Source organism: Mobula birostris, chromosome 1, assembly GCF_030028105.1.
Source record: "Mobula birostris isolate sMobBir1 chromosome 1, sMobBir1.hap1, whole genome shotgun sequence".
Lineage (NCBI taxonomy): Eukaryota > Metazoa > Chordata > Chondrichthyes > Myliobatiformes > Myliobatidae > Mobula > Mobula birostris.
This window is the reverse complement of record NC_092370.1, coordinates 43,102,454-43,119,469: the sequence shown is the minus strand read 5'-3', so window position 1 is coordinate 43,119,469 and position 17,016 is coordinate 43,102,454. Positions and strand designations below refer to the sequence as shown.

Sequence of the window (17,016 nt, the reverse complement as noted above, 5' to 3'; positions counted from 1 at the left end):
ACCTTTAGATGGAGTTCAGAAGCAATTGGGTAAGGAAATAATCGTGCATTTACACTCAATTTCTTTTTTAAATATATTCATTTACATCCTTACTATTCCAGTGAAGCCAGGAGGGAAGCTCTTCCCTTACCCATTCTGTAGTCATATATATATTATTAACAACAGAACAGTTGTGAGGCAATGCAATCTATTCACAATTCTCTAGCTAATGATGGTGTGAGAGAAGGAAAATATGAAACAAACATTAAAAAATGTATTGTGCAGAAGTATTCCAACAATAAGGTGAGAGATAGGCTGGGTTGAAGGAAAAATGAGGCAGGTTGCAGAAAATCGCTCACCTCTGCTTTAGGTTTTAGTTTTGATACCCAAGTCTCCATAGATATACTTGAGCATCATCTGCAAGGATTCTGACCCAATTCTAAATGCCTTTGGGCTAACTGTCAATCGCTGCAGAACTAAACTTTTGATTTAGTCATATTACTCATGATAATTTGCACACGGAATCTGAGGAACAGGTTCAGCAAGATGTGCCACAGCATAATAGGGCATGGCAGAAGGACAAAGACATGTGATGTTTCAAGAGGTGTTAAGGCAAGAATCTCCTTTCACATCATTTACCCTATATATACTGGTATGCAAAAATTTGCCTTGGTTACTATCCAATCAATACCTTTTTCCTAACTTCCCATACTTAACACATCTGCAGAAAAAAAACCTCACTTTACCCCCTGTTTGCATGCATTCCTTATCAGAAGTTGCTTCCGTATTTGTAATTATTCTTTCTCTTGACCATGTATACTGCTGCTTCCTAACATCATGTGCACTATAGTGCCAAGTATGACAAGACTGAGTAAAGTTTCATTTTTGAGGCAAGACACCATCCAGGTCTACAGATCCAGCTTGACAGATTGTATATACAGTCAACCAATGCCGCATTCTCGAGAATTCAAATTTATTTTACTTTGCACTAGGACATGTTAAAATTGACTACAAATATAAAGCACCATATATTGTTAATAATTATAACAAAACAATTTTTGTTGGATGGCATGGAGGCAGAAACATCACACAGCCACAGGTACCAACTAGGAGGGGCATACAAGGCACATCATCCAAGACCTCATAACCCTAGGGTATACAGGAAACTTTGCTGATGTGTAGATATTATATGCAATATCTACACACGTTTGGCTGAACCCGAGAATCCTCACTGAGATGAAATCTACGCCACACTCTAGTTTTCAGTTCCATCTGTACTCGGGAAGTCATTCAAGCTCCATATTCAAACAGAAAATAGAGTCCACTTTTAGTTCAGCCCACAGGAGCAGATCAAGGATCTGCTACCTTTGCAGGCATTTGCAGATTGCACTCAACAGTTAGCTTAGCAACTCCTTGCCAGGAGGTATTGACTGTAGTCATGGAAGATCTGATGATCCCTTTCTACCAAGGAGCCTTCTGTTGATAATGCTCTTCACCAATCTGAGCAGGTTCTTTGAATACTATCCTTTCCTGGAACAGACTTAAAGAAACCAAAGCACTTCTTGGGGAACTTCACAAATTAAGAATACAATTGTCATGGAAAGTTTAAGATCGGAGTTAAGATGATACAAAACACCTCAGATATTAAAGTCACTACAATGCTGCAGGAAATCATCAGGCCAGGCAGCATCTATGGAAAAGAGTACAGTCAACGTTTCAGGCCGAGACCCTTCAGCAAAACTGGGGGAAAAAAAAAGTTGAGTTGTCAGAATAAGAAGGTGAGGAGAGGAGAAGAAGAAACACTAGGTGATAGGTGGGTGAAGGGTGAAATTGAGAGATGAAAGAGATACAGGGCTGAAGAAGGGGAAATCTGATAGGACAGGACCAAAGCCCATGCAAGAAAGAAAAGGAGGAAGAGCACCAGAGGGAGGTAATGGGCAGGTAAGGAGATAAGGTGAGAGAGGACGAAAATGGGAATGGGGAATGGTGAAAGGGGGAGACAAATAAGAAAAGTTCGAAAAATCAATGTTCATGCCATCAGGTTGGAGGCTACCCAGACGAAATATAAGACGTTGCTCCTCCAACTTTAGTTTATACTTCCTGGACACCCTCTTAACCCTAGCATGAGTGGATGCTTACTCTAGCTGCTAGCTCCCCTCCAAGTTACACACCCCCGTGACATAAAAATGTGTGATCATTCCTTCATCAGTGCTGGATCTAGACTCTGAAACTCCATTAAAAAGTTGTTATTTCAACACAAGTATAACACTCAAAAAGTCACTGACTCTATCAAAAGCAATCAGAAATGGTCATTAAACATCTTAACTTTACCATAGATATCCACATTCTGTGAAAAAAGATTAAAACAATATTTACCTGAACAAACAAAGCAATGATCGCGATTCCATTTTTCTTCCCCATAGCCTCATCAATGTTATTGAACAAAGTTGAGTTCCAATGGATAAGATGGAGCTGAAAAATATAGATATTGTATACATCAGAAAATAATCTTTGTTTTAAAAAGCTAGATATTTGAATTTGGAAACCTAAAATTAATCATAATTTTAAAAGTATTTTCTGCTGGGTCTGAAGAAACAAATAAAAATCTTGTACTTGGATGAAAGGTTACTAATACAGAATAAAAACAAAAATAACCCCAACTTTCCTGTGTCACATTTGTTGCCAAAAAAATCAGATGTTTGTACTTCATTCATGCTGCAGCCCAACTTGTGGTAAATCGGTGAAAAATGTGACCCACTGCAGCTGTTCAAAGGGTCAAGTTCAATAAACAATTTAACCAGAAATAGTTATTAGATTCTTTGAGAAAACACATCTGCTCATGATTTAGAGACCCAGTGTTTTCACAGAGGAATGGGCATAGTAAAGCAAGCAGGCTGTTTGAAAGTAAGCAACACAGGCATTTCAAGTCAGTGAAAAAAAATGTGTTCATGCCATCACTGTCAATGCAACAAACCCACATATGGCAATAAATCGTGAAAAGAAATTCAACAATCATAGGAAAAGGAAATTCAGACATCACTTCCAAAAAGACAGCAGAAGGCATGTCAATAATCTCCAGCCTAAGTGGTTTAAGAGTTTAACACTAAGGTGACAGTCACATACATTCACATAGCCTTCATATGTAAATTTTCCTTAACATCCAACTGTGACTCCTACTACATATCAAAGATTCAAAGGTTCATTTTACTATCAAAGCATGGATACAGAATACAACTCTGAGATTGTCTTCTCCAGTCCTAAAATAGAGAAACCCATAGAAGTGATTCAAAACGCAAACACGAGGAAATCTGTGATGCTGGAATTTCAAGCAACACACATAAAAGTTGCTGGTGAACACAGCAGGCCAGGCAGCATCTATAGGAAGAGGTACAGTCAGGACTGACGAAGGGCCTCGGCCCGAAACGTCGTCTGTACCTCTTCCTATAGATACTGCCTGGCCTGCTGCATTCACTAGCAACTTTTATGTGTGTTGCTTGAAGTGATTCAAAAGTTCATTTGTTATCAAAGTATACAACTTGAAATTCTTCAGTTCTCTGGGTAGCCATGAAACTAAGAAAGAAATGAAAGGTAGCATGACCATCAACCCCTAAATCCCTCCTCCTGCACAAAAAAAATGAACAAAACTGGAACGAAAACAAAACAAGAAAGACTGGGTGAAAAACACAGAATATAAAAATCTATTAAGACTGAAAAAAAAGTCTATAGTCCAAGTCCACATCCAAAATGCAGAGAACCTGGGTAACTCCTTCTGGGCTCAGTGCAGACCTTCCCTCTCGGTAGAAGATCAATCAAAAGAGGCAGCTGGTGCTCACCCTCCGCACTCGCCTCGATGGTTCAATCTCCCTCATTGTTTCAATTGGCGAACAATGGAAACTTAAATCAGCGAAATGGAGTCGGACATCAGCTTGCACCTTGTTCCGCAGCCTTCTCACCACGAAGTTCACGCACACTGCCTCTGTCTTCCAGAATCCTCTCAGAGACTGCAGAATGCTGGAACACCCAAATGATCTCCAAACAGCAAATCACAGGTTTGAACAGTTTCAGAATCACATCCAAGACGAAAAGCAAATGCAAAAGACTTACAAGAAGTGAAATATATGGTCGCAAACACCAGGAATGCTGGAATTTCAAGCAACACACATAAAAGTTGCTGGTGAACACAGCAGGCCAAGCAGCATCTATAGGAAGAGGCTCAGTCAACATTTTGGGCCGAGACCCTTCGTCAGGACTAACTGAAAGAAGAGCTAGTAAGAGATTTGAAAGTGGGAGGGGGAAAGGGAGATCCAGAATGATAGGAGAAGACAGGAGAAGGAGGGATGGAGCCAAGAGCTGGACAGTGGATTGGCAAAAGGGATATGAAAGGATCATGGGACAGGAGGCTCAGGGAGAAAGAAAGGGGGGGGAAGCCCAGAGGATGGGCAATAACGGATGGTGTACGAGGGGGAGGTGGGGCATAAATGGAAGTTAGAGAAGTCAATGTTCATGCCATCATGTTGGAGGCTACCCAGACGGAATATAAGGTGTTGTTCCTCCAATCTGAGTGTGGCTTCATCTTGACAGTAGAGGAGGCCGTGGATAGACATATCAGAATGGGAATGGGACGTGGAATTAAAATGTGTGGCCACTGGGAGATCCTGCTTTCTCTGGTGGACAGAGCGCCAAATATATGGTTTCATGATCGATCTGGAACATGTCAACCAAAGGAATATTGGACGGAGGTGCCATCTTGAAAGAAAAACATCAGTTTTCTTCTGCACAAAAAGAAAAAGAAACCAGAACTTGCAAACCTCAAACCACTCCCCCATCAACCTTCCCTTGCACAAAAACAGATCATCGAAAATAACGAACAGAATGAAGAGATATGAATGTGACTTTGATCCCATACCAGTATGTTTGCCCTGTGCAATCTTTTGGGAAAGCTGTCATGATAATACCGTCAGCTTCATCATTTTGTGAGCCTTGTATAAGTACTGCAGTTCTCTGGTGACATCCTCCAGCAAATATAGCTTAAATAATCTCAAATATTTAAGTCTGAAAAAATTAAGCCTTCCCGCTATGATAAGAGTGGATGCTTTAGATCATCTTAATGTTAGCGTATTACATTTGGGAAATAAATAATGAGTCCCATCGTAGTCCATTTTGATTACTACTTTCTAAAAGAAATGAAAATGTTAGTATGGATCATCCCCTTCTAAATCCATGTGGACTTCCACTAATTCAGTCTTTACATAAATAATTTCAAATTTACTCCAAATAAATACTTATGTGGACTAGGAGAAAGATTAAAGAGGACTGAGCCTGCCATTATCTTTTTTATGAGCCTTTTGAATGGTGGCTTAATATTTGTTTTCTTTCAAAGTACATCAAAGGTGTCCTTCAACTTTTTTTAATTTGCTCCACCTTTGGAGAGATTCTTGCATTGAATCCATTTGAACCTCTTGAATACTTTGATTTGACACAGCAAATATCTGGCATACCTGTTTTGGAGAGATCATGCTATATGTTTTCCATTATGAATGGGCAAATCTATTCAAGTCAATCTATACGTCAGTAGTCCATGCCCTTACACTCACTATACTGTAATAGGAAGAAAGATTATTATCTTTTTCTTAGTCCTTCCACATTTTTACCCTGACCACTCTTGGCTTCTGCGAACCATTTTAAAGTATTTCAGCTTTCAGAGTTAGAGTCACCTAGCACAGAAACAAACCCTTTAGTCCACCGAGACAGTGCCCATGTAAATTAATTCCATTTAATTTTCTCTACATTCCCATCAAACACCAACGCTCCCCACCACCACCACAAATCAAAATAGGAGGCTGGTCTATTCAAAGCAAAGTCCCTAAAAATTCCTTTTCTCAGAAGGTAGTGAGGCTCTGAAATTCCCTGCCCCTGAGGGTAGGGAAGGCCAGATCATTAGATATATTTAAGGTGGAGATGGATAAATACTTGAGGAATCAGCTGGAAAAATGGGTCACGTGAGGTAGCCATGTTTATAGCCAAGAAAATATTTATTTGGCATGAATTTTAAATTATTTGCACAAAATCTGAGTTAGTAGCATTCAACCTGATTTAAAAGGGAATGATCCATACTAATCTATTCTATTTTTTAAAGTTGTAATCAAAATGGATTATGATAAATGAGTGTGAGGTGTTGCATTTTGGGAAGTCAAACTAGCGTATGACTTTCACAGTGAACTATAGAGTGCGGTGTATGGGGTGTCTAGGGAGGGGTAGCACCTCTGGTGGGGGGGCCTGCCGTGCCCTTTTCAGGGCAGCTCATCCATCTTTGGTCCCCAGCTGAAGCTCAGTTCTCACCTGTGGCTCCAAGTAGCTGTAACACACCCCAGTAAACCATCTCGGCAGACGGGCCAAACTAGGTGAGGGTAGCCAATGGGTCTTCGACCCTCTGTGAAGCAGGGGATCTGCCTGTCCCAGCGTGTGAAGTCTGGCCCTGGCAGATTGAGTGGAGGAGACCAATTAATGGTCCAACAGTCATGAAGGCAGACCCAGCAGGTGTTGTGGAGCACTAAGAGCACGACAAGACACTTAGACGTCCTGGTCATCCACTGCAGCAGGAGAGGTCTCTAGCCGTAACAGTTGTCCATGCCACTGGATCAATGTCCCTTCTGCCGAGAGAGTGGGATTACCCGTGCAACAGCTGTTCCACTTAAAACTCCATCACACACAAGTTTCTGTTGTGCGATTCATCTCAGCCCAAACTCCACAGATGAACTGCACAACAGCGTGTCTTCTTCAAATCCGAAGGGCTACTAACATAGAGTGCAGAGGCATGTTGTGGAATAGAGAGATCTAGGAGTACAAGTACCTGTATATAGATCCTCAAGAGTAGTGTCATAGGTAGACAGGGTGGTGGCCCTATCAGTCAGAGCACTGAGTATGGAAGCTGTACAAGACATATGTTAGGTCACAACTGGAGTACTGTGTACAGTTTTGGTTACCCTGTTATAGAAAGGACAGCACTAAGCTAAAAACATAACAAAGATCTATGAGAATGCTTCCAGGGTGCAAAGGTCTGAATTCTAGAAAGAGGTTGAGCAGGCTAGGACTTTTATTCCTCGGCGGGTAAAAGACAGAAGGGTGATCTTACAGAGGTGTATAAGATCATAAGGGGCATAGATACGTGAATGCACAGTCTTTTTACCAGATAAAGAGAATCAAAAACTAGAGTACAAAAATTTAAGGTGACAGGGTAAAGATTTCAAAAAGAGATCTGATCGCAAGTTTTTCCAAGTGAAGGGTGGTGGCTGAGGCAGGTACAATAACAACCTTTGAAAGACATGAGGCAGGTACACGGGTAGGAAACTTTTAGAGACAATTGTGACCAGTTCAGATTTTAAATAAAACTCATTGCACAGAAACGTTCCAACGGCATGGTGAGAGATGGGCATCTTGGTTTGCATGGATACTGGGCTGAAGGAACCATTTACATGCTTTGTTACTCTATGACCCCGTCAATGAAATGAGGGTTGAGCAGAACTGGCAGAGAAGAGATTTGAGTCCAACAAACATTAGCCATGGTCACAGTGAATGAGGGAACTGGCAGCTCCTATTTTCTTGTGTACCAAACTCTTTGGAATGTAGAAGGAACTGGAACACCTGGAGAAAACTCATATCATCATACAGAGAGTGTGCAAATGCCATAGAGGCAGATAAAGGGTCAGATTGAACTAGGGCTGCACCCATAAGGAAGTAGTTCTACTCACTGCACCTGTCTTCTAATATTTAGCAGAGTGATCACCTTCTCCTAGGACCACTCAGGAACATAGTAAATTCATGCCTGGAGTCAGAGGATGTAGGTAAGGTACTATACGAGTACTTTTTGCTGTTTTTTTTCCCCCCAATGTATACGGAGAGCATTGAGACATATAATATGCTTGTGCATTTTGGGATCAGGAGGAAGGTAATACTGGGTCTTTTAGAGGGCATCAAGGTGGATAATACCCTAAAGGCAAGATAGATAAATCCCAGTTATCAAAAGAGGCAATTGTTAGGGTCTAGAAAAAGATTTCTGTAGTAAACAGACAAAATCCTGAGAGTAGGCTATGTCTTTCTTTGCTCAATAAGGGAAATACAGATAATTACAGGCTAGGGATACTCACACCAAAGGTAGAGAAGTTTTTGAAGAGGATCAAAGTTCAAATTGAATTTATTATCAAAGTATATACCACCATATACAACTATGAGATTCATGTGGGCATATTCACTAAATCTATAGATAATAACCATAATAGAATCAATGAAAGACCACACCAACTTGGGTGTTCAATAAGTGTGCAAATACAAAATGAAAGAAAGAATATTAAATAAAGAGATTGATAGATAGATAGATAGATAGATAAATAAAGCAAGCAAGCAATAAATATCAAGGACATGAAGAGTCTCTAAAAGTGAGTCCATTGCCTGTGGGAACATTTCAATGATGGTACAAATGAAGTTGAGTGAAATTATCCCCTTTGGTTCAAGAGCCTGATGATTGAGAGGTAATAACTGTTCCTGAACTTGGTGGTGTGAGTCCTGAGGTTCCTGTACCATCATCCTGATGGCAGCAGTGAGAAGAGAGCATGTCCAGGGTGGTGGGGGTCCCTGATGATGATGCTACTTTCCTGCAACAGTGATTCGTGGAGATGTGCGCGATGATGGGGAGGGCTTTAACCATGATATCCACTACTTTTTATAGGATTTTCCATTCAAGTGCATTGGTGTTTCCATACCAGGCTGATATGCAGCCAGTTAATATACTATCCACCACACATCTACAGAAGTTTCTCAACGTGTTAGATGTCTTGCAGAATCTCTGCAAACTCCTAAGAAGGTAGAGGGACTGCTGTGCTTTCTTCATAATTGCACTCTGTGCTGGGCCCAGGACCAGTCATCCAAAATGTTAATTCTGAGGAGTTTAAAGTTGCAGACCCTCTCCAGCTCTGACTCTCCAATGAGGACTAAATCATAGACCTCTGGTTTCCTTCTTCTGAAGTCAATAACCAGCTCCTTGATCTTGCTGACATTGAGTCAGAGGTTGTTGCTATGGCACCAGTCAGTCAGATTTTCAACTTCTCTCCTATATGCTGATTCATTGCCATCTTTGATTCAGCCAACGACAGTGGTGTCGTCGGCAAACTTGAATAAGGCATTGGAGCTGTGCCTAGCCACACAGTCATATGTGTAAAGCGAGTATAGCAGGGGGCTAAGCACACAGCTATGCGGTGTACCTGTGCTGTGGAGAGAACAGAATTTATGTGCATTTTGAAAAACATGGCCTGATTAGGGACAGTCAGAATGGCCTTGCACAGGATCTTACAAACCATAATGAATTTTAAGGTGATGAATTTGAGTGATGGTTACTGGATGTTGTATACATGAATTCTACTAAGGTATTAATCAAGATCCCTCATGGTAGGCTGAAACATGGGATCCAATGGTGACTTCGTAGTTTGCATTCAGAATTGGCTTTCCCCATTGAAGACAGCGGATATTGGTGGAAGGGTGTTATTCTGGCTGGGGGTCCATGACCTGTGGCATTCCACAGCAATCGATGCTAAAGCTACTATTGTTACCAATGCATATAATTTTAATATAATGTTACCAATCCACGACTTGGAAAGCAGTGTCAACAAGTGTTTTTGCAGATAATGCAAATATTGGTAGAGAAGAAAACAGTGCAAAGAGCTATTGAAGAACACAGCAAGATATAAATTAGACTTTATTAGTCAGGGGGTTAAGTTCAAGAGCCACGAGGTACTGTTCTGCAGTTCTATAAAATCCTGGTTAGACCACATTTGGAGTATTGTGTTCAGTTCTGGTCACCTCATTGTACGAAGGAGGTGGAAACTTCAGAGAGAGTGCAGAGATTTTCAGGGTACTGCCTGGTTTGGAGAGAATGTCTTATGAGGATAGGTTGAGTGAACTGAGGGCTTTTCTCTTTGGACCAAAGGAGGATGTGAGGTGACTTAGTAGAGGTGTACAAGATGATAAGTGGTACAGATCAAATGGACAGTCTGAGACTTCCTCTCTGCACAGAAATGGCTAATACGAGGGGGCATAATTTTAAGACAATTGGAGGAAAGTATAGGGGGGAGGTCAGAGGTAAGTTTTTCTTACACAGAATGGTGGATGCATGGAAGGCCTGTCAGGGTAGAGGTAGATACATTAGAGATATTTAAGAGACTCTTGGACAGGCACATGGATGACAGAAACATGGAGGGTTATGTGAAAGGGAAGGGGTTGACTGATGTTAGAGTAGGTTAACACAAAGGGCCGAAGAATCTGTACTGTGCTGTAATGTTCTATGTCTGTGTAAATCAGTTATAGATATGGGCAGAGAAAAGGCAGATGGAATTTAGAATCTAAGTGTGAGGTGTTCAAAATCAGAGTACATATATGTCACCACATACAACCCTGAGATTCATTTTTCTGCAGGCATGCTTGTAATATATGGATCTGTTTCTTTAAGAGCAATGACCCCCCTCCCCCAGCACTACATATTGATCTGTTGTCCAGTCTTGTCTATGCATGCACATTGTTCTCTCTCTCTCTCGCTGCAATGCGAATACACCAGTTCATGCCATTTCCTGTGTGCGTGCTTTTATTTAATCAATATATAGTTGTGCACAGACACAACAAATTGGTGAAGGGTATGACCCTGAATATCAGAAAATATCATGAACTGCACTGACAGTTACGGAAAGAAACAGCGAGGGATAAATAAGACCATAAGACAAAGGAGCAGAAGTAGGCCATTCGGCCCATCGAGTCTGCTCCGCCATTTTATCATGAGCTGATCCATTTTATCCTATTTAGTCCCACTGCCCCACTTCTCACCATAACCTTTGATGCCCTGGCACAAGAAAGCCAACGGACATGTGAGTAACAATGAAAGACATGTTGAACTTAAAGTGAAAAAATCGTGGCAATGCCTTCAGTCGGGAAAGTTGACGAACTTGATAGCACTAATGAAGGTTGGGAGTCGTATATCAAGAGGGTTGAACTGTATTGTAACGCGAATGACGTGGAGGAACAAATGAAAGCCCTTACACTTCTTAGCTTAATGGGCCCAAGAATGTACAGTCCCTTACACAACCTAGTAACCCCTGAAAAGCCAGCAAGCAAAACATTCAATTAAATTGTAACAATTTTGCAAAATCACTTGAGCCCTAAACTGCTGGTTATAGCTGAGAGATGTAGATTTTACAAAAGGAACCAAAACCATGTTTACAAAAGATGAAAGCCTTTCTGAATACATTGCAGAACTGTGCATGCTTTCCCAGTACTGTGACTTTAGAGGTGGACTTTCTGATGCATTAAGGGACAGGCTTGTAGGTGGCATGCATTGTCAAAGCACTCAAAAGGTGCTACTGACCAAAACAGACTTAACCTTAGAACAGACATTGACTATTGCAATATGATTCAAGACTGCAGCAAAGGATGCAACAGAACTACAGAAGAGGAGTTAGAATGTAAAATACCCAAGATGTCCCTGACTGGTGCAAAAAGCCAAAGATGTTATCAATGTGACAAATCCTCCCATGTTGCAAATGATAGTTGTTTCAAAGAAAAAGTCTACAGAAAGTGTCACAGACAAGGTCACATGGAGAGAGTGTGAAGGCAGACAAAAGCACCACTGACTGAAAAGTCTCAAACACAAAACTAAGCAAATGTATAAACTTACCAATTGTAAAACAGAATCAGACAACATAGAGTCTGATAAAGGTGAACTGTCATGCCTAGAACTGCATAGTATAACTGGAGCAGATCACAAAATCATCTGGATCACAATAGATATATCTGGTGTAAAACTGAAAATGGAGCTGAAAATGAAAATACAGGGTCAGCTTTGTCCATAACTACAGAGGCTCACGACAACAGATAGCTTTCTAGGATACCATTTAGGAGACCTCAGTGACAATAAAGACTTACACAGGCAAAAAATCTCCCCAAAGGCAAACTGAAAGTAAATGTGATGTATGGATGTCAGTACTTTTTAGAAATGAATAGCTGAGAAAAATCCAACTAGACTGGCACTCAATCAAAGCTCTGTGAATCAACAAGCAACAGCAGCCCAAATGGTAGCACTAAACAGAGACTGGCACAGCTGCTTAATGTTAATGAGGTGTCTGAGAAGGGGGTTGGTAAACTCAGGGAAATTAAGGCCAGAATTGAACTGCATGAAACAGCAACACCAATATTCCATAGTGTGTCTAGTGCCTTATGCACTATGTCCTACAGCACATGCTGAGCATCAGAGTTTGGAGGCATCTGGAATTCATTCCAAGGTTGAGTGGAGTGATTGGGTCACGCCCATTGTCCCGGTGATCAAGAAAGGGAAGGGCGGAGGTGTTCGCATCTGTGGGGATTTCAAAGTGAGTGTCAACCCTGTTGCTGTGTATTGTGCAGTATCGCCGGCCACGAATAGAAGACATTTTTGCATCTTTGGCAGGTGGGGAGAGGTTTTCAAAGATTGACTTGTCTCAAGCCTATCTGCAAATGGAAACGGAGGAGTCAAGCAGGAAGTTCCTACAATCAACACTCTGAAGGGACTATTCCAGTATAATTGCCCTGTCTTTGACGTCGCATCAGCTCCAGCAATTTGACAAAGAAGAATGGACCAAGTGCCCAAGATATCCCATGAACACAACGTTACCTTGCTGTCATCATTGTGACTGGCAAGGATAATGAAGAGTACCTTCGGAACTCTGGCAAAGTGCTCACCAGGCTGAGGGAGTATGGTCTGCGTGCAGAGTGAAATGTGAGTTTTGAAAGAATGAAATCTCATATTGTGGACATGTCGTGGACATGTCATTGACAAGCATGGCTTACATAAGGCACAAGAGAAGACTGAAGCAGTGTTACAGGCACCCAAACAAGAAAATGTGTCACAACTCAGGTCATACTTGGGCCTTGTAAACTGTTACCACTGGTTTTTCCCCAAACATTACTACAGTGCTGCATCCATTGAACACATTGTTACAGACAGGAGCAAATTGGGAATGGTCAGAAAGATGTGAAAGACTATTCAGGAAACAAAGAAATTAATAAAATCCGATGAACTGCTCACCCATTATGCCCCATCCCTGCCCATCGTGTGATGCAAGCCTTGTGGCATTGAAGCCATTTTGTAACTCATTATGACAGATGGATCTGAATGCCTGATTGTGTTTGCTTCAACATCACTGATGAGCACGAAACGCAACTATGCACAGATCGACCAATAGGCCCTGGTCTAGTATGGGGAATAAATAAGTTTCACCGCTACCACTATGGACAGAAGTTTATGCTAGTGACAAATCATCAGCCGTTTGTGTCTATTTTCAATCCCAGGAAGGGAATTCCAATGATGTCCGCTACCCAGTTACAACGTTGGGCACTATTCCTAGGAGTCCACTCTTATGACATAAAGTTCAAGGGTACCAATCGACACATCAATGGTGATGGCTTGACACATCATCCACTACTGACAACTGAACACGACAAGTCTTCATACTGTGACCCAGCAGAAGTGGTCCATGCACTAGTTGCCAGTAACACGTTCTGAAATACAAAGGGAAACAATAAATGACCCAACATTGTCAAAAGTCTATGAAGTCACCATGCAAGGATGGCCAGCTCATGGTAACCCTATGTTATCCAGAGTTCTCAGCGAGGTAGGACCAACTGTCAATACGTCAAAGAACGCTGAGGTGCAGATCTCGTGTTGTGGTTCCCTTTAAATTGTCCACCAGGGTGTTAGAAAATCTGCATGAAGGACACCTGGGTACAGTTAAGTTGAAGAGTCTCACCTGGTGCTATGTGTAGTGGCCGGGAATAGATAAACAGATTAAAGACTTGGCCAAAACCTGCTCTGGATGCCAAAAAGTTCAAAATGCACCCCCCACAGGTACCATTACACTAGTGACTGCAGCTGTCATCTCCATGGCAAAGAGTACATATTGACTTTGCTGGGCCATTCATGGACTCCATGTTTCTGATTGCTGTGGATGCTCATTTGAAGTGGGTGGAGGTTATACCAATGAAATCAACCATCTCAGCAAAGACTGTCTCTGAGGACAATCTTCACCAGAAACAGCTTACCAGGACAAATTGTGAGTGACAACGGACCACGCCAGAAGAATTTCAACTGTTCATGAAGAAAAATGGCATCAGACATTTCAAGTCATCTCCTCACCACACAGCAACAAATGGGTTAAAAGGTTTATCCAGACCTTGAAGAAGTCCATTAAAGCGATGGACAAGGAGGACATTTCTCTACTACACAAGGTGACAACTTCCCCTTGGTGTATCGGAACTCTGTTTATGCAACAACAAATCAAACACCTGTAACACTGTTCATGAATAGGAATCTGAGATCTCACATAGACCTCCTGAAACCAGATCTACGGAGGGACATGCAGAATAAACAGTTCAGCTAGTTGCCCAATGAAGATGCAAGGAACTTCGAGATTAGACAGGAAGCCTTGGCGCACGATTACCGAGAAGACAAGTGGACATCTGATAGGATAGCTTCAAGAACTGGACCACTGATGTGCACAGTGGATGTTGGAGATCAGACAAGGAGACGTCATGTGGACCAGATACAGAATGCTCAACTGAAGAACGTACCGGAGTCAATTGCATCCAACAAGACATTACAGTCACCAGACTTACTTTACAGTGATAATCATGTCACTGACAGCAACGTGGCACAGGAAACCGAGAACATAGATTTATCAAGACAGCTACCAAACATGATGCCACTCCATAGGTCCAGAGGCACAATGAGAATTTTATCGTTGACAAGACACCTGCCAAACCTGATGCCACTCCACAGGTTCAGAGGCGCTATCCTGATAGAAATAGAATGCTACCCAAAAGACTGAACCTTTGGAACTGTGAAGCTAGTTATGGACTGTTGGTATGAAAGCATGTTTATTTGGAATATGGGTTTATGAAAGGGAAACAGAATGTTTTGTACATATACAGTTTTATGTTGTATTAATCTAAAGGGGGAGGAAGTGTAATGTACACAATGGATCTATTTCTTTTAGAGAAATAACTCCCTCCTTAGCACTATGTGTTGATCTGTTGTCTGTACATGTACTGTTGTCTACGCATGTATATTGCTCTCTTTCTTTCTCTCACTGCAATGGGAATACACCTGTTAAAGCCATCTCTTGCATGTGTGCTTTTATTTAATTGATATGTAGTTGTGCACAGACACAACAAAACTCGCAAATCTATACACTTTGATAGGTCAAATGTAGCGTGAGAACATTAATGGACAAAGGAATTTTGGGTCCATGCATCAGGGTGAGCTATGGGCTGTCACTAATTCTGCTGCCTCACCACTCGAGAAACCTGTAAGAAACTCTGTGTTTGTAAGAGAAGGACCAGCCTCTTCTTCAGCTGCTTAGTGCAACCCCACTTTTTGGTAGCACCTTCCCTCATTTTTCATTTGCCAGCCTATAATCCACCATCACAGAACACAGACTGAGGGATCTAAAATAAAGATTTCTTGGAACCCTTTTCTACATCTTCAGGGATTAGCTTGATTGGAGTGAAAACAATGCTGAAATCCAAATCACAGATGACAGATGTTTTTAAGTAGTGTGACTACTCTCCACTTTCAGATGGACAGGAACACTTTATGTTACTTTTAGGGAGAATGCAAAACCAAAAGGACATTGCTTCCAGAGTGAGATATTTCAGCTCAGGTACTCACTAACCTTATTTAAAAGAAGCTTACTTGAGATATTTCTATTTTTTTAAAAAATCAGGTTTCACCTTTAAAAGAAAGACTAATAAAGTGACCAAGTCTTAAGATTGAAATAAGTGACCTTTTTAAGAAGTTCCACACAGGTCCATTATTAAAAAGTATTTTCCACAATAAGCAGCTAAAAGTTTAAGGCAGCAAAGTAGAGAAAATACAGCAAATTTATGATTGCCATTAAAATAAATATTTGTCCAGTTGAGATGGAATGTGTTCAAGGTATCCTGACTCCTAAATTATGGCACTATGGCAAGAACAACATTAAAACTTTATCTTTTCCTCCATCTCCTAGCCAATCTGATCAAGAGAAAAAGAGTTCACAAAAAGTATCCAGGTGAATAAAGAGGTTCAAGTCCTAAACTGGTTGATAAATTTTTAAAAATCCAAGAATTTGTCAAGGAATGATAGGAGGAGACAGCTTGGAAATGCTCCAACATAATGCAAAGCTATTCAGGATCCAGCATCCAGTTTCTCACTACCAACTGAAAAATGCATCACATAACACTAAGCAAAGTATTAAACCAAATAACACACATAAAATGCTGGAGGAACTCAGCAGGTCAGGCAGCATCTAAGGAAAAGAGTGAACAGTCCTGATGAAGGGTCTCAGCCCGAAATGTTGTCTGTTTACTCTCTTCCATAGATGCTGCCTGACCTGCTGAGTTCCTCCAGAATTTTGTGTGTTCTTTGGATTTCCAGCATCTGCAGATTTTCTCATGTTTATTAATCAAAATATTCTTTTAAGCCATTTGGTAAGGACTGCACAATGAGTGTCAACAATCAAAAGAAAATTAATTGTATATTATAATGTACCAAACTTCTTTTCAGGAAGAGGCAATATTTCTTATTTTTGGCTGCAAAAAAAACAAACTTCTGAAGTAGTAAACTCAATTGCACCAACAATTCACAAATATCTTTTTTGGTGTAGCACCTACCTCCATAGGAAATGCTTTAAAATTAACTGTATGCTCAGAACCACGCTGGTTCTCTTTACCCCAGTGAAATCGAACTTCATGCAATTCATATTCATGGTTTCCAAGCAATGGACCGCCAGTCAAAACTGCAATAGAAAAGTAATTTAAAATAAAAGTAGTTTAAAATAAAGTGCAGCTTTAATTTGCAATTAAGTTGTTTGGACACGTTTGGTGAGAAAAGCGGTTACATCATTCTCCACTTTTGCTCATCTTATTCATGAGGTCTCTGTGGGTCTGAAAACCTCAGCTGGAAAGTTGACATCTATTTTTGCATTACAC

General features: G+C 41.0%; 1 protein-coding gene across 1 annotated transcript in view; it reads right to left on the bottom strand.

Annotated features, from left to right (window-relative positions):
* The window catches only part of ca8 (carbonic anhydrase VIII), a 77,941-nt gene that overhangs the window by 37,737 nt on the left and 23,188 nt on the right, over window positions 1-17,016 (bottom strand). The window contains exons 3-4 of the mRNA XM_072256566.1: window positions 16,699-16,823; window positions 2,356-2,451 (exon numbers count right to left, since the gene is read on the bottom strand). Of these exons, the coding sequence (XP_072112667.1) occupies window positions 2,356-2,451; window positions 16,699-16,823 (221 nt within the window). The remainder of the gene's footprint in view (window positions 1-2,355; window positions 2,452-16,698; window positions 16,824-17,016) is intronic.